The 24248-nt window shown below is 45.9% G+C and overlaps 1 protein-coding gene across 2 annotated transcripts in view; it reads left to right on the top strand.

The window, feature by feature from the left end:
* Positions 1-24248, top strand: part of PCNX2 (pecanex 2) — a 383347-nt gene that overhangs the window by 229449 nt on the left and 129650 nt on the right. For both annotated transcript variants that reach the window (XM_075267754.1, XM_075267755.1), the window contains one exon: positions 21458-21608. In XM_075267754.1, the coding sequence (XP_075123855.1) occupies positions 21458-21608 (151 nt within the window). The remainder of the gene's footprint in view (positions 1-21457; positions 21609-24248) is intronic.

Raw genomic sequence — 24248 nt, 5'->3', positions numbered from 1 at the left:
GAAAAAATCCAGAATGGGGTGGATTTGAAGAAAAAGTGCATTTATGCGACTTTCTTATGGGTTTCATTTTTATGGCGTTCACTGTGCAGCCAAAATGACATGTCACCTGTATTCTATGTTTGGTACGCTTCTGGGGATACCAAATTTATATGTTTTTTTTTTAAATTATTTTATGTAGATTGTGAGCCCCATATAGGGTTCACAATGTATATTTTTTCTTTTTTTTTTCAGTATGTCTTTGTAGAATGGGAAGAAATCCACGCAAACACGGGGAGAACATACAAACTCCTTGCAGATGTTGTTTTGAACCCAGGACTCGAGCGCTGCAAGGCTGCAGTGCTAACCACTGAGCCACCGTGTTGCCTCCCAAATTTATATGGTTTTATTTACATTTTAACCCCTCAATAAAAATCCAAACCTGTGCCAAAAAATTGTCTTTCTAAAAGTCGCCATCTTCTGGCACCCGTAACCTTTTTACACTTCTGTGTACCGGGATTTATAGGGCGTCTTTTTTTCCAGGGCCGGGTGTACTTTTTAGTAATACCATTTGTATATTGTTTATAAATTTTTATCAGAGGCAAAACAGTGAAAAAACGGCAATTTGACACTTTTTACTTTTTACCTGCTATGGCATTTACCGTATACAAAAAATATTTTTATATATTTGTAGAGTGGGCATTTTTAGACACAGGGATACCTAACATGTATGTGTTTCACAGTATTTAAGTACATTTATATGTGTTCTAGGGAAAGGGAGGGTGGTTTGAAATTTTTATTATTTTTATATTTTTTACTTTTTTAAAATGTTTTTTTTTTTTTAATGAATTTATTAGAACCTCTAGGGGTCTTGAACCCCAGGGGGTCTGATCACTAATTGCAATGCATTGCAAAAACCTGGCTCGTCTATTGCAGGCTACATAGAGTAGCCATTGAGCCTTCAGAAGGCTCCCCGCTGTCATGACAATGCAATCCCGGCCCCAGAGTTTACTTGCGCCGCCGGGAAAATGGAGAGGCACCAACCAGGGACATTAGCACTGGGTGTCTACTGTATAAAACAATAGACACCCGCCACCTATGGCGGCCGCCCAACTCCCGGGCAGCCGCCATAGTTAAACACCAGGTGTGAGACAATTTACTGAATTTCAAGAAAAATATGTGCCTAGTTTGCCAGCTTAAAAAGCTGGACTATCTTCCAAAATTGATCATGGTGTAAAAGATGTTATTCTTGTTCTACTTATTGTTATCTATCCCATTGTTACTACCTATGAAATGAGGGAGGTGAGTAGAAACAATGGCTTGCCCTTGTGAAGTTGGTGCAATGAAGAGGAACTGAAGGAGGCAGAAGGGCATCGTCTGGGGCCACACGGTGGCTCAGTGGTTAGCACTGCAGCCTTGCAGTGCTGGAGTCTTGGTGTTCAAATCCTGCCAAGGGCATAAAACCATCTGCAAGGAGTTTATATGTTCTCCCCGTGTTTGCATGGATTTCCATCCCATGTTCCAAAGACATACTGATAGGCAAAAATGTACATTGTGAGCTCTATGTGGGGCTCACAATCTACATTAAAAAAAAAAAAAAAAAAGAAAGAAGGGCATTATCTGGTTTTGAAACTGACCTGTACCCATGAGGTGATAGTAAAGTATAGTAAAGTAGTAGTGGTACTAATACAAGTAGTGCCTCTTTCGCTGATGTTAAAAAAAAAAAAAACTCTGTTATTTCAAGTGTTTTTTTTGGTATATCAATATGACCAGTCTAGACTGCTGTAATCTTAAAAATCATATTTAGGAATAAGATTTTCATGGTTTTTTTTTCACTCTGGTTTGGTGTCATGTCTGATGCTAAATCAGCTTCCCTGATGTCCTACCAGCAGCACAATATGGGGTATTTCTGCCCCTGTGTGCTGGTAGGACAGGCGGAATATTAATTAGCCAATTAATTAATCATGGCTTGCCCCATAAGAGGGCACAAGGACCTCTCCCCTGCGTGATTTTTTCTGTCCTGTGTGACCAGATGTTAGGATTGGGTCCTGCAGGTTGCTATCATAGCGCTATGCGTCACCTGCGGGTCAGTCTAACCATCCAGCTTTCACCTTACTGAGCATGCTCAGATGTATTGGAGCTGCTCACAAGCTAAGTGCCATTTCTCCCCTACTGAGCATGAGCGGTGAGGTCATGGCCACAGCCCCTATTGGGCGGGGACTTCCCTTTAAATAGTGTGAGCCGACACCCGCTGGGTGCTCACACTTTGACTAAAATCTCCTCAAAGTCCACGGAGTGAATGACAGTAGTTTGCAGGGATAGGCTCCAGTACTCAGGCAGGTTTCAGACAAGGCCTCTGTGTGGGGTTCCTCTGCTTCTCCTGGGTGCTGTTAGGTAGGACCTGTAAACCCTGAACTGACAGCTCTACACCAGGGCTAGGAGCAATAGGTACCTTCCTCTGTTGACGAAGAAAAGTTCCATACACTGGACCTCATGAGATGCCTGAGGATCTACCTCCAGCGTACGCGTTCCTTCAGAAAGTCTGAGAACCTCCTCATCAACTTCTTGGGGAGACACAAAGGGCTTAAGTCCAAAGCCTCAATTTCACGCGGGGTCAGGGAGACAATTAAGATCTCTTACTCAAGGGCGCATTCCACGAGGTTGGTTACCACCTCCTGGGCAGAGACAAAAGCCTTGTCTCTAGAGATGAGCGAACACTAAAATGTTCGAGGTTCGAAATTCGATTCGAACAGCCGCTCAATGTTCGTGTGTTCGAACGGGTTTCGAACCCCATTATAGTCTATGGGGAACAGATACTCGTTAAGGGGGAAACCCAAATCCGTGTCTGGAGGGTCACCAAGTCCACTATGACACCCCAGGAAATGATGCCAACACCTCTGGAATGACACTGGGACAGCAGGGGAAGCATGTCTGGGGGCATCTAACACACCAAAGACCCTCTATTACTCCAACATCACAGCCTAACAACTACACACTTTACACACTCAATACCACCTCTCTGACAGTAGGAAAACACCTTGAAACATGTGTATTTGGCACTTGCAGTGAGGAGAGCTTGTCACCAGCAGTGAATTTGGCCCTTGTAGTAAGTTGAGGTTGGCACCAACATTTGTTTTGAAAATCAGGGTGGATTGAGCCTCTAACCAGCAGAGTTTGGGCAAATTCATGGTGGAGGGAGCCTCTAAACACCCCAGTTTGGGCAAATTCATGGTGGAGGGAGCCTCTAAAAACCCCAGTTTGGACCAATTCATGGTGGAGGGAGCCTCTAACCAGCCCAGTTTGGGCAAATTCATGGTGGAGGGAGCCTCTAAAAAACCCAGTTTGGACCAATTCATGGTGGAGGGAGCCTCTAACCAGCCCAGTTTGGGCAAATTCATGGTGGAGGGAGCCTCTAACCAGCCCAGTTTGGACCAATTAATGGTGGAGGGAGCCTCTAACCAGCCCAGTTTGGACCAATTAATGGTGGAGGGAGCCTCTAACCAGCCCAGTTTGGACCAATTCATGGTGGAGGGAGCCTCTAAACAGCCCAGTTTGGGCAAATTCATGGTGGAGGGAGCCTCTAAAAAACCCAGTTTGGACCAATTCATGGTGGAGGGAGCCTCTAACCAGCCCAGTTTGGACCAATTAATGGTGGAGGGAGCCTCTAACCAGCCCAGTTTGGACCAATTCATGGTGGAGGGAGCCTCTAAACAGCCAAGTTTTGGGAAATTCATGGTGGAGGGAGCCTCTAACCAGCCCAGTTTGGACCAATTCATGGTGGAGGGAGCCTCTAAACAGCCAAGTTTTGGGAAATTCATGGTGGAGGGAGCCTCTAACCAGCCCAGTTTGGACCAATTCATGGTGGAGGGAGCCTCTAAAAAACCCAGTTTGGACCAATTCATGGTGGAGGGAGCCTCTAAACAGCCCAGTTTGGGCAAATTCATGGTGGAGGGAGCCTCTAACCAGCCCAGTTTGGACCAATTAATGGTGGAGGGAGCCTCTAAACAGCCCAGTTTGGGCAAATTCATGGTGGAGGGAGCCTCTAACCAGCCCAGTTTGGACCAATTCATGGTGGAGGGAGCCTCTAACCAGCCCAGTTTGGACCAATTAATGGTGGAGGGAGCCTCTAACCAGCCCAGTTTGGACCAATTCATGGTGGAGGGAGCCTCTAAACAGCCCAGTTTGGGCAAATTCATGGTGGAGGGAGCCTCTAAAAAACCCAGTTTGGACCAATTCATGGTGGAGGGAGCCTCTAACCAGCCCAGTTTGGACCAATTAATGGTGGAGGGAGCCTCTAACCAGCCCAGTTTGGACCAATTCATGGTGGAGGGAGCCTCTAACCAGCCCAGTTTGGACCAATTCATGGTGGAGGGAGCCTCTAAACAGCCCAGTTTGGGCAAATTCATGGTGGAGGGAGCCTCTAAAAAACCCAGTTTGGACCAATTCATGGTGGAGGGAGCCTCTAACCAGCCCAGTTTGGACCAATTAATGGTGGAGGGAGCCTCTAACCAGCCCAGTTTGGACCAATTCATGGTGGAGGGAGCCTCTAAACAGCCAAGTTTTGGGAAATTCATGGTGGAGGGAGCCTCTAACCAGCCCAGTTTGGACCAATTAATGGTGGAGGGAGCCTCTAAACAGCCCAGTTTGGGCAAATTCATGGTGGAGGGAGCCTCTAACCAGCCCAGTTTGGACCAATTCATGGTGGAGGGAGCCTCTAACCAGCCCAGTTTGGGCAAATTCATGGTGGAGGGAGCCTCTAAAAAACCCAGCTTGGACCAATTCATGGTGGAGGGAGCCTCTAACCAGCCCAGTTTGGGCAAATTCATGGTGGAGGGAGCCTCTAAAAAACCCAGTTTGGACCAATTCATGGTGGAGGGAGCCTCTAACCAGCCCAGTTTGGACCAATTAATGGTGGAGGGAGCCTCTAACCAGCCCAGTTTGGACCAATTAATGGTGGAGGGAGCCTCTAACCAGCCCAGTTTGGACCAATTAATGGTGGAGGGAGCCTCTAACCACCCCAGTTTGGACCAATTAATGGTGGAGGGAGCCTCTAACCAGCCCAGTTTGGACCAATTCATGGTGGAGGGAGCCTCTAAAAAACCCAGTTTGGACCAATTCATGGTGGAGGGAGCCTCTAAACAGCCCAGTTTGGGCAAATTCATGGTGGAGGGAGCCTCTAAACAGCCCAGTTTGGGCAAATTCATGGTGGAGGGAGCCTCTAACCAGCCCAGTTTGGACCAATTAATGGTGGAGGGAGCCTCTAACCAGCCCAGTTTGGACCAATTCATGGTGGAGGGAGCCTCTAAACAGCCAAGTTTGGACCAATTCATGGTGGAGGGAGCCTCTAAAAAACCCAGTTTGGACCAATTCATGGTGGAGGGAGCCTCTAACCAGCCCAGTTTGGACCAATTAATGGTGGAGGGAGCCTCTAACCAGCCCAGTTTGGACCAATTAATGGTGGAGGGAGCCTCTAACCAGCCCAGTTTGGACCAATTCATGGTGGAGGGAGCCTCTAAACAGCCCAGTTTGGGCAAATTCATGGTGGAGGGAGCCTCTAACCAGCCCAGTTTGGACCAATTCATGGTGGAGGGAGCCTCTAAAAAACCCAGTTTGGACCAATTCATGGTGGAGGGAGCCTCTAAACAGCCCAGTTTGGGCAAATTCATGGTGGAGGGAGCCTCTAAACAGCCCAGTTTGGGCAAATTCATGGTGGAGGGAGCCTCTAACCAGCAGAGTTGGTGGAAATCAGGGTGGAGGGAGCCTCTAACCAGCAGAGTTGGGGGAAATCAGGGTGGAGGGAGCCTAGTATTAGCAGAATTGTGCAACGCTTATGGTGGATGAGTATGAGGATGCGGAGGAATTGGAGAGGTTGAGTACAGACATGGAGTTTCATGTTGGGGTGCTTTACACAGGTGGGCACAAAAATGACGGCTCTACCCAGTGGTGGTTCATTTTTATCAAAGTGAGCCGGTCGGCACTCTCAGCTGACAGACGGGTGCGCTTGTCAGTGATGATGCCACCGGCTGCACTGAACACCCTCTCAGATAGGACGCTGGCGGCAGGACAGGACAGCACCTCCAAGGCATATAGGGCAAGTTCAAGCCACAGGTCCAACTTCGACACCCAATACGTGTAGGGCGCAGAGGGGTCGGAGAGGACAGGGCTGTGGTCGGAAAGGTATTCCCGCAACATGCGCCTATACTTCTCACGCCTGGTGACACTAGGACCCTCCGTGGCGGCACTTTGGCGAGGGGGTGCCATCAAGGTGTCCCAGACCTTAGACAGTGTGCCCCTCGTTTGTGTGGACCGGTGAGAACTTGGTTGCCTACTGGAGGAACTGCCCTCCCTGCCGCCAACGTCACATGCTGGAAACATCTCCATCATATTCTGCACCAATTGCCTGTGGCAAGCATTGATGCGATTGGCCCTCCCCTCTACCGGAATAAAAGACGAGATGTTGTTTTTATACCGGGGGTCAAGGATAGCAAAGATCCAGTACTGGTTGTCCTCCATGATTTTGACAATACGCTTGTCGGTTGTAAAGCACCCCAACATGAACTCAGCCATGTCTGCCACAGTGTTAGTTGGCATGACTCCTCTGGCCCCACCGGAAAGTTCAATCTCCATTTCCTCCTCATCCTCCATGTCTACCCATCCGCGCTGCAACAATGGGACGATTCGAAGTTGCCCGGAAGCCTCCTGTATCACCATCACATCATCGGACAACTCTTCTTCCTCCTCCTCCTCCTCCTCCTCCTCCATTAAACGCAGTGAAGCGGACAGATGTGTGGACCTACTCTCCAGCTGTGACGGATCGGATGCTATCCCTAACTCCTCTGTGTGATCTGAGTTATCCCTGATGTCAATCAGGGATTCTCTCAGAACACACAAGAGCGGGATTGTAAGGCTCACCATCGCATCCTCAGAGCTCACCCTCCTTGTGGACTCCTCAAAGACCCGTAGGATGTCACAAAGGTCTCTCATCCATGGCCACTCATGGATGTGAAACTGAGGCAGCTGACTTTGTGGCACCCTAGGGTTTTGTAGCTGGTATTCCATCAAAGGTCTCTGCTGCTCAACCACTCTATTCAACATCTGAAACGTTGAGTTCCAGCGTGTGGGGACGTCGCACAAAAGCCGGTGTTGTGGCACATGCAGGCGTTGCTGGAGAGATTTTAAGCTAGCAGCGGCTACTGTCGACTTGCGAAAGTGGGCGCACATGCGCCGCACTTTCACCAGTAGCTCTGGAACATTGGGGTAGCTCTTTAGGAAACGTTGCACCACTAGGTTGAAGACGTGGGCCAGGCATGGAACATGTTGGAGTCCGGCAAGCTCCAGAGCTGCTACCAGGTTCCGGCCGTTATCACAAACGACCATGCCTGGGCCCAGGTGCAGCGGCTCAAACCATATTGCCGTCTCATCGAGGAGGGCATCCCTCACCTCGGAGGCAGTGTGCTGTCTGTCCCCCAAGCTGATCAGCTTCAGCACAGCCTGCTGACGTCTACCAACGCCAGTGCTGCAACGTTTCCAACTCGTAGCTGGGGTCAATCTAACAGCGGAGGAGGAGGCGGTAGCGGAGGAGGAGGCGGTGGCGGAGGAGGAGGCGGTAGAGGAGGAGGAGGAGGGGGGTGTTCTTCTCGTTTCCCTGCCAGGAATGTTAGGCGGGGAGACGAGGTACACCGGGCCAGTTTGGGAAGCAGTCCCAGCCTCAACTACATTCACCCAGTGTGCCGTCAGTGAAATGTAGCGTCCCTGTCCGCATGCACTTGTCCACGCGTCGGTGGTCAAGTGGACCTTTGTGCAAAGCGCGGAACTAAGGGCCCGCCTGATGTTGAGTGACACGTGCTGGTGCAAGGCGGGGACGGCACACCGGGAGAAGTAGTGACGGCTAGGGACGGCATAGCGAGGTGCCGCAGTTGCCATCAGGTCCAGGAAGGCGGGAGTTTCAACAAGCCGGAACGCCAACATCTCCTGGGCCAGCAGTTTAGCGATGTTGGCGTTCAAGGCTTGCGCGTGTGGGTGGTTAGCAGTGTATTTCTGCCGCCGCTCCAATGTCTGAGAGATGGTGGGTTGTTGTAAAGAAACGCCTGATGGTGCCTTTGATGGTGCAGGAGAAGGAGATAAGACAGGACCAGGGGAGGATGAGGTAGAAGTCAACAAAGTGGCGGAGGCAGATGAAGTGGTGTCCTGGCTCGTCCTCTGGAGTGCATCGCCAGCACAGTCAGCAGTGGCAGTGGCAGAGGCAGTGGCAGAGGCAGTGGCAGTGGCGTGAACGGCAGGCGGCCTTTGTCCTGCCGTTGCTGCCTGCCACTGATTCCAGTGCTTGGATTCCAAATGACGGCGCATTGAAGTGGTGGACAGGTTGCTCTTCTCAGAGCCCCTAATCAATTTCGAGAGGCAAATTGTGCAGACAACACTATATCTGTCCTCGGCGCATTCCTTGAAAAAACTCCACACCTTCGAGAAACGTGCCCTCGAGGTGGGAGTTTTTCGGGGCTGGGTACGAACTGGAACATCTTGGGAGATTCCGGGTGTGGCCTGGCTTCGCCTAAGCTGCTGACCTCTGCCTCTGCCTCTAGCTACCCTTTTTGGTGCTGCACCTGCCTCAACATCCACACTACTTTCCCCGCTTGACATCCCCCCTGTCCAGGTCGGGTCAGTGTCCTCATCATCCACCACTTCCTCTTCCAACTCCTGTCTCATCTCCTCCTCCCGCACAATGCGCCGGTCAACTGGATGCCCTGACGGCAACTGCGTCACATCATCGTCGATGAGGGTGGGTTGCTGGTCATACACCACCAAATCGAACGGAGATGGAGGAGACTCTAGTGTTTGAGCATCTGGACACAGATGCTCCTCTGTTAGGTTCGTGGAATCGTGACGTGGAGAGGCAGGTTGAGGGACAATGAAAGGAGCGGAGAACAGCTCTGGGGAGCAGGGACAGTTTGGGTTATTGTTCTGTAAAGCTTCGGAATTTTGGGAGGAAGGAAGACAAGACTGTTGGGTAATAGGAGGAGAGGAGGCAGAGTCTGACTGGCTGCTGGACAATGTGCTGTAAGCGTTCTCTGACAGCCATTGCAAGACCTGTTCCTGGTTCTCGGGCCTACTAAGGTTTGTACCCTGCAGTTTAGTTAATGTGGCAAGCAACCCTGGCACTGTGGAGTGGCGCAATGCTTGCTGCCCCACAGGAGTAGGCACGGGACGCCCTGTGGCTTCACTGCTACCTTGCTCCCCAGAACCATTCCCCCGACCTCGCCTACGGCCTCGTCCACGTCCCTTTCCGGGAGCCTTGCGCATTTTGAATTCCTAGTTAGAAATTGGCACTGTATACCAGTAGTAAAAATTGTGGGTGCACGTAACCCCAATATATTCTTTGAATTCCCAGTCAGAAACTGGCACTATATGGCAGTAGCAAGAAATGAGGGTATTTGTATTCCCAATATACTCTTTGAATTCCCAGTCAGACAATGGCACTGTATACCAGTAGTAAAAATTGTGGGTGCACGTAACCCCAATATATTCTTTGAATTACCAGTCAGAAACTGGCACTATATGGCAGTAGCAAGAAATGAGGGTATTTATAACCCCAATATATTCTTTGAATTCCCAGTCAGACAATGGCACTGTATACCAGTAGTAAAAATTGTGGGTGCACGTAACCCCAATATATTCTTTGAATTACCAGTCAGAAACTGGCACTATATGGCAGTAGCAAGAAATGAGGGTATTTATAACCCCAATATATTCTTTGAATTCCCAGTCAGACAATGGCACTGTATACCAGTAGTAAAAATTGTGGGTGCACGTAACCCCAATATATTCTTTGAATTCCCAGTCAGAAACTGGCACTATATGGCAGTAGCAAGAAATGAGGGTATTTGTATTCCCAATATACTCTTTGAATTCCCAGTCAGACAATGGCACTGTATACCAGTAGTAAAAATTGTGGGTGCACGTAACCCCAATATATTCTTTGAATTCCCAGTCAGAAACTGGCACTATATGGCAGTAGCAAGAAATGAGGGTATTTGTATTCCCAATATACTCTTTGAATTCCCAGTCAGACAATGGCACTGTATACCAGTAGTAAAAATTGTGGGTGCACGTAACCCCAATATATTCTTTGAATTACCAGTCAGAAACTGGCACTATATGGCAGTAGCAAGAAATGAGGGTATTTGTATTCCCAATATACTCTTTGAATTCCCAGTCAGACAATGGCACTGTATACCAGTAGTAAAAATTGTGGGTGCACGTAACCCCAATATATTCTTTGAATTACCAGTCAGAAACTGGCACTATATGGCAGTAGCAAGAAATGAGGGTATTTGTATTCCCAATATACTCTTTGAATTCCCAGTCAGACAATGGCACTGTATACCAGTAGTAAAAATTGTGGGTGCACGTAACCCCAATATATTCTTTGAATTACCAGTCAGAAACTGGCACTATATGGCAGTAGCAAGAAATGAGGGTATTTATAACCCCAATATATTCTTTGAATTCCCAGTCAGACAATGGCACTGTATACCAGTAGTAAAAATTGTGGGTGCACGTAACCCCAATATATTCTTTGAATTCCCAGTCAGAAACTGGCACTATATGGCAGTAGCAAGAAATGAGGGTATTTGTATTCCCAATATACTCTTTGAATTCCCAGTCAGACAATGGCACTGTACACCAGTAGTAAAAATTGTGGGTGCACGTAACCCCAATATATTCTTTGAATTACCAGTCAGAAACTGGCACTATATGGCAGTAGCAAGAAATGAGGGTATTTATAACCCCAATATATTCTTTGAATTCCCAGTCAGACAATGGCACTGTATACCAGTAGTAAAAATTGTGGGTGCACGTAACCCCAATATATTCTTTGAATTACCAGTCAGAAACTGGCACTATATGGCAGTAGCAAGAAATGAGGGTATTTATAACCCCAATATATTCTTTGAATTCCCAGTCAGACAATGGCACTGTATACCAGTAGTAAAAATTGTGGGTGCACGTAACCCCAATATATTCTTTGAATTACCAGTCAGACACTGGCACTATATGGCAGTAGCAAGAAATGAGGGTATTTGTATTCCCAATATACTCTTTGAATTCCCAGTCAGACAATGGCACTGTATACCAGTAGTAAAAATTGTGGGTGCACGTAACCCCAATATATTCTTTGAATTCCCAGTCAGACAATGGCACTGTATACCAGTAGTAAAAATTGTGGGTGCACGTAACCCCAATATATTCTTTGAATTCCCAGTCAGAAACTGGCACTATATGGCAGTAGCAAGAAATGAGGGTATTTGTATTCCCAATATACTCTTTGAATTCCCAGTCAGACAATGGCACTGTATACCAGTAGTAAAAATTGTGGGTGCACGTAACCCCAATATATTCTTTGAATTCCCAGTCAGAAACTGGCACTATATGGCAGTAGCAAGAAATGAGGGTATTTGTATTCCCAATATACTCTTTGAATTCCCAGTCAGACAATGGCACTGTATACCAGTAGTAAAAATTGTGGGTGCACGTAACCCCAATATATTCTTTGAATTACCAGTCAGAAACTGGCACTATATGGCAGTAGCAAGAAATGAGGGTATTTATAACCCCAATATATTCTTTGAATTCCCAGTCAGACAATGGCACTGTATACCAGTAGTAAAAATTGTGGGTGCACGTAACCCCAATATATTCTTTGAATTCCCAGTCAGAAACTGGCACTATATGGCAGTAGCAAGAAATGAGGGTATTTGTATTCCCAATATACTCTTTGAATTCCCAGTCAGACAATGGCACTGTATACCAGTAGTAAAAATTGTGGGTGCACGTAACCCCAATATATTCTTTGAATTCCCAGTCAGAAACTGGCACTATATGGCAGTAGCAAGAAATGAGGGTATTTGTATTCCCAATATACTCTTTGAATTCCCAGTCAGACAATGGCACTGTATACCAGTAGTAAAAATTGTGGGTGCACGTAACCCCAATATATTCTTTGAATTACCAGTCAGAAACTGGCACTATATGGCAGTAGCAAGAAATGAGGGTATTTATAACCCCAATATATTCTTTGAATTCCCAGTCAGACAATGGCACTGTATACCAGTAGTAAAAATTGTGGGTGCACGTAACCCCAATATATTCTTTGAATTACCAGTCAGAAACTGGCACTATATGGCAGTAGCAAGAAATGAGGGTATTTGTATTCCCAATATACTCTTTGAATTCCCAGTCAGACAATGGCACTGTATACCAGTAGTAAAAATTGTGGGTGCACGTAACCCCAATATATTCTTTGAATTACCAGTCAGACACTGGCACTATATGGCAGTAGCAAGAAATGAGGGTATTTGTATTCCCAATATACTCTTTGAATTCCCAGTCAGACAATGGCACTGTATACCAGTAGTAAAAATTGTGGGTGCACGTAACCCCAATATATTCTTTGAATTCCCAGTCAGACACTGGCACTATATGGCAGTAGCAAGAAATGAGGGTATTTGTATTCCCAATATACTCTTTGAATTCCCAGTCAGACAATGGCACTGTATACCAGTAGTAAAAATTGTGGGTGCACGTAACCCCAATATATTCTTTGAATTCCCAGTCAGAAACTGGCACTATATGGCAGTAGCAAGAAATGAGGGTATTTGTATTCCCAATATACTCTTTGAATTCCCAGTCAGACAATGGCACTGTATACCAGTAGTAAAAATTGTGGGTGCACGTAACCCCAATATATTCTTTGAATTACCAGTCAGAAACTGGCACTATATGGCAGTAGCAAGAAATGAGGGTATTTATAACCCCAATATATTCTTTGAATTCCCAGTCAGACAATGGCACTGTATACCAGTAGTAAAAATTGTGGGTGCACGTAACCCCAATATATTCTTTGAATTACCAGTCAGAAACTGGCACTATATGGCAGTAGCAAGAAATGAGGGTATTTATAACCCCAATATATTCTTTGAATTCCCAGTCAGACAATGGCACTGTATACCAGTAGTAAAAATTGTGGGTGCACGTAACCCCAATATATTCTTTGAATTCCCAGTCAGACACTGGCACTATATGGCAGTAGCAAGAAATGAGGGTATTTGTATTCCCAATATATTCTTTGAATTCCCAGTCAGACAATGGCACTGTATACCAGTAGTAAAAATTGTGGGTGCACGTAACCCCAATATATTCTTTGAATTCCCAGTCAGACACTGGCACTATATGGCAGTAGCAAGAAATGAGGGTATTTGTATTCCCAATATATTCTTTGAATTCCCAGTCAGACAATGGCACTGTATACCAGTAGTAAAAATTGTGGGTGCACGTAACCCCAATATATTCTTTGAATTCCCAGTCAGAAACTGGCACTATATGGCAGTAGCAAGAAATGAGGGTATTTGTATTCCCAATATACTCTTTGAATTCCCAGTCAGACAATGGCACTGTATACCAGTAGTAAAAATTGTGGGTGCACGTAACCCCAATATATTCTTTGAATTACCAGTCAGAAACTGGCACTATATGGCAGTAGCAAGAAATGAGGGTATTTATAACCCCAATATATTCTTTGAATTCCCAGTCAGACAATGGCACTGTATACCAGTAGTAAAAATTGTGGGTGCACGTAACCCCAATATATTCTTTGAATTACCAGTCAGAAACTGGCACTATATGGCAGTAGCAAGAAATGAGGGTATTTATAACCCCAATATATTCTTTGAATTCCCAGTCAGACAATGGCACTGTATACCAGTAGTAAAAATTGTGGGTGCACGTAACCCCAATATATTCTTTGAATTCCCAGTCAGACACTGGCACTATATGGCAGTAGCAAGAAATGAGGGTATTTGTATTCCCAATATATTCTTTGAATTCCCAGTCAGACAATGGCACTGTATACCAGTAGTAAAAATTGTGGGTGCACGTAACCCCAATATATTCTTTGAATTCCCAGTCAGACACTGGCACTATATGGCAGTAGCAAGAAATGAGGGTATTTGTATTCCCAATATATTCTTTGAATTCCCAGTCAGACAATGGCACTGTATACCAGTAGTAAAAATTGTGGGTGCACGTAACCCCAATATATTCTTTGAATTCCCAGTCAGACACTGGCACTATATGGCAGTAGCAAGAAATGAGGGTATTTGTATTCCCAATATATTCTTTGAATTCCCAGTCAGACAATGGCACTGTATACCAGTAGTAAAAATTGTGGGTGTATATAGCCCCAATTCTATTGCTAGGGGACTTGCAGGGTATTTCTGGGGTGAAGGTGGGGGGGCACACCGTTGGAACGGGTATCGGGGTATATATCGGGTATACGGGAATACACTGACAGTGTATTCCATTCAGGATCCTGGGAAAGCTGGGTTGCGGCGATTGAGCCCGTCAGTGCCACGTTACACTGACAAGCTTCTCCCTGGAATTTAGCTCTTATAAGAGCTGTTGGTTGTCTTCTCCTTCCTATCCTAGCCTGTCCCTGCCTACCCAGAATCTAAGCCCTAGCTAGCTGGACGGAAACCTCCGTCCTCGGTGAATTGCAAGCTCAGAATGACGCGAAGCTGGGCGTCGCTGTTCTTTTAAATTAGAGGTCACATGTTTTCGGCAGCCAATGGGTTTTGCCTACTTTTTTCAACGTCACCGGTGTCGTAGTTCCTGTCCCACCTACCCTGCGCTGTTATTGGAGCAAAAAAGGCGCCAGGGAAGGTGGGAGGGGAATCGAGTAATGGCGCACTTTACCACGCGGTGTTCGATTCGATTCGAACATGCCGAACAGCCTAATATCCGATCGAACATGAGTTCGATAGAACACTGTTCGCTCATCTCTACTTGTCTCTAAGTCAAATTTGCTCTGCTGCATTTTGGTCCTCGGAGTCAACCCTTGTGTCCCATTACCGCCGGGACACTCGGGCTTCAGAAGCTGCTGCTTTTGGTCATGGTTTAAGTGCAGTTTGTGGTGAGGACCCACCCTAGGGGATTACTTGCTAACTCCGCATATTGTGCCGCTGGTAGGACGTCAGAGAACGAAATTTATGTCTAGAGATATGTCACACACAATAGTAAACTAGTAGTGGTGGCTGTGGTACTACTAGAGGTGAAACCTTCACTAATGTAGGTAAAGAATCTCTGTTAATGGGTTTGAAAACTGACTGCTGGTTTTCATCTCCTGTCCTGTTTCTCGGGCAGAAAACGGAAACCTGCAAAGTGGAGACCGGGCGCAGGTGTGAACCCGCCCTTATTTGAAAAAATATACTTGACAATGGCACTGGCAGGGGAAGTGAGCAAGGCAGTTCTCTTACTCCTCCACATGATCTTTCTGGTATGCTGGCCAGATCTACATGTAGCACATGGTCATCTTCATTATCAACATTATCACCAACTATTTCTCCTTCTCTTCTTCCATGTTAATGTCAATCAAACATAAGGTAATGTGTGGCCAGGAGACAGCAAAATGTGCCCAGTCATCTTTTAGTTGTACAACTTAACTTCAACCTCACTGGAGGATACCTAGCCACCATTATTTTTCTAAAACACAGTTCCTGCTTTATATTACCACATGTCTGAGAACATAGGCCTTTCCTTGGATACATCAGTCTGGGGAAAGGTGCACACTAATAAGATAAGATAATCCTTTAATAATCCCACATTGGGGAAATTTCAGCATGTTACAGCAACATAGTAATACAGTTACAGGATAAGAATAGGTTCCTGCGATAGCGCTCCTTCTCACACTTGAGGTGAAGCAGACGGTCACTTACAGTGCTGCCAAGTCCCATCAGGGTCCCATACATGGGGTGGGATTTGTTCTCCCACATGGAGGTCACCACAGACAATATCCTTCTGTCACCCACCACCTGTACTGGGTCCAAGGGGCTCCCCAGGACAGAGCTGGCTCTCCTGATCAGCCTGTCCAGCCTATTTCTGTCCCTGGTTGATATACTGCTCCCCCAGCAGGCCACACCGAAAAAGATGGCTGAAGCAACCACAGAGTTGAAGAAGGCCCTAGGAAGTGTCCCCTGGACTCCGAAGGCCCTCAGCCTCCTGAGCAGGTAGAGTCTGCTGTGGCCCTTTCTGTGCAGCGCCTCCAGGTTATCAGCCCAGTCTAGTTTATTATTGAGGATCACGCCCAGATACTTATAGGTCCTGACTATCTCAATACATGTTCCTTGGATCTCCACCGGGGTCGGAGCACCTCTCCGTTTACTAAAGTCCACCACCATCTCCTTGGTCTTCCCAGCATTAATCTTGAGCTGGTTCTGCTGGCACCATTCAACAAAATCCTGGTTTAAGTCTCTGTATTCCCTATCGTCACCATCAGTGATAAGGCCTACTATAGCAGAGTCATCAGAGTACTTCTGTAAGTAACAACTGGATGAGTTGTGCCTAAAGTCAGCAGTGTACAGTGTGAAGAGAAATGGGGCAAGAACTGTACCTTGTGGTGCCCCCGTACTACAGATCACAGTGTCAGACACACAGTCCTGGGCTCTCACATACTGAGGGCGGTTTGTCAGGTAGTCTAGGATCCAGGTACCTCAGTAGCCCTAGCTGAATGGTGTTGAACGCACTGGAGAAGTCAAATAACATGATTCTCACAGTGTTCCCGAGTTTCTCTAGGTGAGAAAGAGCTCTATGAAGAAGGTGGATGATGGCGTCATCTACCCCAATGCCCGGCCGATAGGCAAACTGGAGGGGGTCCAGAGCGGAGCTCACTAGGGGGCGTAGGTGCGTCAGGACCAGTCTCTCTAGGACCTTCATCAGGTGGGATGTCAGTGCTACAGGTCGGTAGTCATTGTAGCCCATCGGGTTGGGTTTCTTTGGGGACTGGTACCACGCAAGATGTTTTCCACAGTCGAGGTACCACTCCCAGCTTTAGACTCATATTGTACATATAGCTTTCATGATCAACTGGGTCATTGATTTGAACAGCAGCAGCCACAATCCAGAAATGCTGCAAGGCCAAGTGCTAGTTCTACTCCAGTTCCAACACCATGCAGAGCCCATCCACTTTCTCTGGATCCTCCTCTGTGGACCGTTTCTGCCACCATCTTCACCAGGGCAAGGTGTTTTCTTCCACTCCTCTCTTCCATTCTTGTTTCATGGGTTTAATACAAAGTGCTGCCATGTGGTTTTGCAATTAATGAGCCTGAATCAGAGCCACAGAGGAAGAAAAGCAGCTTTGCTGTATCCTGCTGTAAGTATCCTGTTGGATATCACCTCACCAACTACAACTGGGCAGCGTTGCCAGAAACAATTGCACCAATATCATTGCTGCACTGCAGTTAGGACATCTAACTCATTGTCCCTGTATGGCACATGTCCTTAATATGGTGGTTTGCTGCTTTATTTATTTATATAGTGGCTTAAAAGAGATGGTCATCATTTCAACTGTTCTTATTTTGCATAAAACACCCTGCTCAATTTTCAGTGAGAAAACAGTCTGCCTTTGCACTGCCTTATCTGTGACATTCCAACTCGGTGGAACTCTACCTTAAACATGCTGAAACATCTGTGTTAACAGCCGAAGATGGTGAATGGTTATTGCATGCAACAGACCAAAGAGACAATACAAAGGGATACATCTTTGGAGGCTCATGAGGGAACTGGCTTGTCAAGCCACAAAGTTTGTCAGAAAATACAACTGCAGCATCAGCACTGTGATCCCTCTATTGTGTATCTTACAGGAAACAATTACACCCAGGCAATGAGGGATGAACAAGGAGGAGGTCTCCACCTCTTTGTATACATCATCGCCTTGTGTTGATGGAGGAGGAGGAGGATGAGGATCAGGGTCAGTGTCATTATGAAAAAAGAATCAGGACTCCCTTGTATACAGAGGGGGACCAAGATATGTCACAGTCACAACCAGGGGAGGGAGTTGACCCTTATCTATAGCAAGAAGAAGAAAATGATGATGATGACGATGACCACACCGACCAAGAACACCAACCATTGCAGGCCCCTGGGTTTCCGCATACACAGACATTCATGGCAGGCTGTATGCACCAATGCTTATACAGCGACAAGCCTATCATTAGCATCAATCAGAGAGATGACCACTGGATGACAGTGCTCTTAGACCCTCACTATAAAGACAAAATAGGGAAATTCTTCACTTCTTCCCAAAGGGAAGAAAAATTAGAATATTATCAGGATATGTTGTATATACAGCTTGCCACAGCTGTTAGAGTGAGTACTGCAACTGCCAGTCACACGCCAACCCACATTCAGCTATGGCTCCATTATCAGTGCCACAAGTTTCAAGAGGAGGAAAAGCAGCAGCAGCCACACTCAGTACAGCATCTAGAAGATGATGAAGCAAAAATTTTTCAGCTTGCATTACCAACTGGAGCACGAACAGACAACTGACACCCACCAGCTGCAGCAGCAGGAACAGTTGTACCTAGAGTGTGGCTATAATCCAGCAGATAAGTCTGACCCCAACGAATTCTGGGATAATAGGTGAGATTAGTAAAGAAAGATGGATGACACTGTCCACAGGTAGCATGGAAAAATTACCTTTAGCAACATTCATTAGGCATATGAATTTTCAAACAACTCTGGCTGATGCCTCGAATAGTGTTGTCACCATCTCCCTACATCATCATTTTCCATTTACTGTACTGCTGATGATTCTACTACTAAATAGCTACCAGTACCACCACTGCCACCACTCAGACAGACATGTCCAGCAGCCTGGTCCATCATATTATACCCTGCTGCACAGTGGTGAACCTAGCCTCTCTGCTGCCTGAGGCGGACGATCAAAAGATGATCCCCCCCACCAGTATTGAGTCCAGGGCAGGGGGGTGTTGTTCATCTTTTGATCGTCTACCTCGGGCAGCGGGGGGGTTGTAGGTGCTAGTGGTAACATTACAATAAATACAATACAGTAATATTTTGTGCAGTAATACTCACAGGAGACATGTTCCCACATTCTTCCCTTTGGACCGCATGGCCACTTCTTATAGCTGTGACTTGACTCTGTAAAGTTTGCAACACAGACATCTTTGATTCCTCACTTCTCCACGCATATTATGCCCCACAGTGGCACAATAGACTGTGGGGCATAATAGAGGTGGCAGGGGGCCGCTGTGGGCCATAATAGTGGTTACAGGGGCCACAGTGGACCCTTCAAGCACTATTATGCCCCACAGTTGCCGACCCAACTATTATGCGCGACAGTTGCACACCCATGAACTATTATTTCAGACCCCCGAGTATAATAATCAGAGCCCCAGAGGAGGTGAGGGAACATAATAAACACTGTTACTCACCTCTCCAGAATCTGATGTTAATCTTAGCAGGCTTCGGGCCTATATGGTAATGTCCCAGACATCACGTGGTCTGGGATATTACCATATAGGCCCCAAGCCTGTGCTATCAGTACCATACAGGCCTAAATCCTGTGGTAGCAGTAAAAGCCTGTTCTCATACAGGCCCAAAGCCTGTGCTAGCAGTAACAGGCTATTACTACTAGCACAGGCTTTGGGCCTATATGGTACTACTAGCACAGGCGTTGGGCCTATAAGGTAATATCCCAGACCATGTGACGTCTGGGACACTACAATATAGGCCCGAAACCTGCTAGGATTAACATTGGATCCCGGAGAAGTGAGTAAAACTGTTTATTATGTTCCCTCACCTCCCCTGGGGCTCCAATTATTATATTCGGGGGGGTCTGAAAAGACCCCTGAGTATAATATTAGCAGCAGTGGGATCGTGGCCTGGGCCCGGGTGGCAGTGAGCAGGTCCGGGGAGGTTGGTAAATAAGCCGCTAGCTGCTGGGGATACTCCAGCAGGTAGCAGCCTATTATAGAACAAAAAAAAAGTTATTTTACTTACCGATCTCGCGCTGCTCCCACTGCCGCCTCCTCTTCACCCAGCAGTAAGACGTCTGCGTCTCAGCGTAGGCGACGTGATGATGCCACCTGCGCTGATATGCAGACGTCTAAACCACCAACACAGGAGAAGGCCGCTCAGGTTGTTTTAACAGCGGCCGATCTCCTGCATTAGTGCAAAAAAAAGTTTTTAAAAAAATTCACTGGGGCTGCTGCCCCCCTCTGGAGCGCTGCCTGAGGCGTTCGCCTCACTTCGCCTTATTAGAGGTGTGGCGCTGCTTCCGCACTACCACAGGGTGCCACAGGAGCCTAGTACCTAACACATCTGCCACCACTCAGGCAGACCTGTCCTGTGGCCTTGTCCATCATTTTATGCTCTGCCACACTTCCACACAGGTTGCCACAGCTGCTTAGTGCCTATCACCACTGCCACCACTCAAGATGATATATCCTGCCGCCTGGTCTATCATATTATGCCCTGCCGCTCTGCCACATATGTTGAGACAGCTGCCTAGTTCCTGCCACCACTGAAGAAAACATGTCCTGCAGCCTTGTCCATCTTCTGCTCTGCCACACATGTTGTCACAGCTGCCTAGTTCTTAACACTACTGCCACCACTCAAGACGACATGTCCTGCCACCTAGTTTTTCATATTATGCACTGCCACACATATTGCCACAGCTTCCTAGTACCTGCCACCACTACCACCAGTCCTGCGCCTGGTCATCAAATTCATCTATTGTACATCGTTGGTGCCATTATCACAATCACAGTGATAATACAATCATATATATATATATATATATATATATATATATATATATATATATAGTGTGTCTCCCACACTAGAGTAAGCCCCTATAGCACTTAAAAGTCATCAAAATGGGCTAATTTTTGAACAATGCCATTGCTTTTCCCAATATAACTGTCATTTCTGTCTAAAACCATGGTTACACACATTTTCCTTATAAATGGGTAATTTTTGCTTTCGGCCCTCTTCACCGTTGGCACAAACGTCACATGACATCTGGGATGTCACCAAAAAGGTCAGGACAAATAAGTAACAATGTTTTTTATGTTCCCTCTCCTCCTTTGGATCTCCGATCATTATACTCTGGGCACTGATGGCCGTGAGGAGGAGCGAGGATCAGTAAGCAAATAGGGCCTGGTGCCTGCTGGGGTTAATCTAGCAGGTCATGGCCTATTTATTTATTTTTTTTAAAGCCTCTTAATGTCCTGAGCCCTGTGGGAGCCGCTACCGCGGCTACCCCAGTGTTTTTATGCCACTGCTGTGGCTGTTTGCCTTAGAGAGCTAAAAATTTACCTCTTTGCATTCTGGCTGCCGGCAACCTGTAAATAACACAAGTTGCATATACTTGGAGCCGGCCATGAGCAGTATCAATTGTGGTGGACTTTCATGTGTTATCTGACTGCATCCATTTTTGTACATTTTGTACATTTTTGCAGTTTTTGTGCTTTTCTACTCCACTGGTGTTAGAGTAGCAAAATACATCAGGGTTATGACATTAAAAATACACAAGGATTCTGGCACTTGTCTTTATTTTGATATGTTTGTGTTTTCTGTGCATTATAAAGTATAACATTTCTGATAATTATGTTTTTTTTTCATATAGCCAATTCTTAGTACTTTGTTGCTTGTTATGGCGCTGACTGTGGGTCTCCTGGCACACTACGTAATACCACAACTGCGAAAACATCATCCATGGCTATGGATTGCACAACCACTGCTACAAAACAAAGAATACAGACAGAGAGAAATCACTGGTTAGTAGGTCATACTCTTTAAGAGAACATGTTAAAAGTATTTGTGACACTAATACTCCGACTAATCCATATAGACTAGAGGTTTAGTGTCCCAAAAGTCTAATGCTAATACTTCCAGTGGCCACTTTGAAAAAGTAAACCCTTACATTTACCTAGAGATTAGTATAGATACAGAGTAATATACAGTGCACCTGGCGCCTGTGCAGTTGTTTACTGAAGCATAGGATGTATGTACACCCCAGCTTCACTGTGCATGCACCTGAGTTGTACTCCTTGTACTTCAATGAGTAACTGCACAGGTAACAGGAGTCCAGAAGCCAAGTAAGTATAAAGGTTTTTTTTTTTTATACTTTATAGTGGGCTAATTAGGACACTAAACATTCGGTTCATAAAGACAAGTGGATGATTAATGTCAGAAATTCCCTTTAAGTGGTACTGTAAAGACATAAATATTGCAAAGTGAACTATAGAGTAAAAAGTGGAATGTCACAAAGGTAAATAGTAGATGTATATATTGATTTCACCTTATGAGATTGTACTTATCATGCTAACTTTAATAAAAGCTTATGGTAATATACATTGCCCTCCAAGGCAAGATATTTGAAACAGAAAGGACAGGTACTTAAAATAGCAAGCTTAGTAATTTTAAAAGTATTTAACCGATCAGTGATGGCTAACCTTTTGAGCTCAGTGTGTCCAAATTCGAAAAATAAAAAAAAAACCAGTAGCTTAACTTATTTGTATTATATGTATTTCTGGCCCAAATGGAATTTGACCCTCTTTTTCTGCCCAATCATATCATATATGACCTCCTTGTTTTAGCCCCCTACTTGGTATATGATTCCCTTTTTAATACTATTAATACTATTTTAATAAAGGTTACATCACCCGACCACCGATAATGACAGGCGACTATCTTACATAATTACATAGTAGATGAGGTTGGATAAAGCCATTAGTCCATCAAGTCCAACCTATAACCCTACAATCCCTATATTGTTGATCCAGGGGAAGGCAAAAAATCCCATGAGGCTTATGCCAATTGCCCCATTTCAGGGGAAAAAATTTCTTCCCGACTCCAAATCTGGAAATCAGTATAAAAACCCTGGCTCAACGTGTCCTTAAAATCTAGAGTCCATTACCTGTTAAGGGGCGTTCACACTACCGTCGGTGTCCGACAGCTAGTGTCCACTGCTAATGTACGTTCAAAATCTTGTGCGGACATTAGCATCGGACACTAGCTGTGTCCGTGACATTTTGCATTGATTTCAATGGACATCGGGTGCGTTCTTTTACAGTCCGTGTCTGTCCTTACCTGTCTGTTCCCAAAGATGTCTGACTTTTCAAGCGGACCAAAAATCTAATCAGGAATGCATTATCAGGAATGCATTGCGGTTCTTCCCACAGTGCTTTGAACAGAAAGTTCGTGGAGTTTTCCTCCGCGGACTTTGTTACAATTATATCTACGGGAAAGCCGCCGGCATTTCCGTAGATATAATTGACATGCTGCGATTTCCAAAACTACATCGGTTTTGGAGATCGCAGCGTGTCCGCGCTGCGGTTTTAAACACAAAGTGGGCATGGCATTCGCATGAATTCCAACCACTTTATATTTACTGTAAAACGCCGCGATTTTTCCTGCAGCGTTTCCACCGCAGGAAAATCTGAGCTAAGGCTCCTCGTTACGGAAATGCAGCTTTTTTTGTTGCAGGTTTTGTTGCAGTTTTACAAGCCAAAGCTCATTCCTTTTGAAGCCATTCTTGGCTTTGGCTAAAAAAGATTGCAACAAAAAAAGCCTTAAGCAATTTTGTTTTACACCAAAAGTCTTTTAGGACTGGAAGGTGAATGAGATTATGGCTAATCACACCCACATTTTGCAGGGGAAAAACTACATTTTCAAAAACAATGAACCCATTGAGGGTCAGTGCACACAAAGTTTTTTGGCGCTGATTTTGACACTGAATCCACCAGGTCAACAAAATAAAAAAATAACACAGGTGAGGCACGCAGGTCGAGGATTACCCCCGGCCAGTAAGACATAGGAAGAAAGAAAATAAATTAAAAAAAAAAAAAAAAAAAACAGAACAAAATGAGATGTAAATACCGCAGCAGGCAGCTAAAGCCAAATAGGCAACACATGAGACATACAACAAAGAGGAAAAAAAATGGGGGTGAGGAGAGACAAACCAAGGGGAGACCAAGCTAGACAAGGGAGAGACCGACAAAGACAAGGAGACCAAGTGGGAGGAGGGGGAAGTATAGACTGAGGAAAGGGGAAAGGAGTCAAGAGAAAGAGGCAGAAAAGTCAGAGGATTCCTGAAAGACCACCCAGGGCCACCAGAGAGTTTCAAACCGGAGTGATCTGGAGAGTCCTCAGCAACCAGGGCTTCCATCCTCCGAATAAGAAGAAACTTGTATAGGAATTCAATCAAAGACGGTGGGGTAGTGCTGCGCCAATGCCTAGGGATAACACCTTTGGCGGCCGTGAGGAAGGAGGTCCCGGAGGTCCTTTGTAACCTCAGAAATCTTACCAGGGATGACTGAGAGAAGGGCCAACTGTGGCGAAGGAGTAACAGAATGGTCACACACCCTAGAGTACAGGGAAAAGACCGAATCCCAGAAGGGCTGGAGAACCATACA

The sequence above is a fragment of the Leptodactylus fuscus genome, chromosome 3, assembly GCF_031893055.1.
Source record: "Leptodactylus fuscus isolate aLepFus1 chromosome 3, aLepFus1.hap2, whole genome shotgun sequence".
Classification (NCBI taxonomy): Eukaryota; Metazoa; Chordata; class Amphibia; order Anura; family Leptodactylidae; genus Leptodactylus; species Leptodactylus fuscus.
This window is presented reverse-complemented; position numbering and strand designations above follow the sequence as displayed.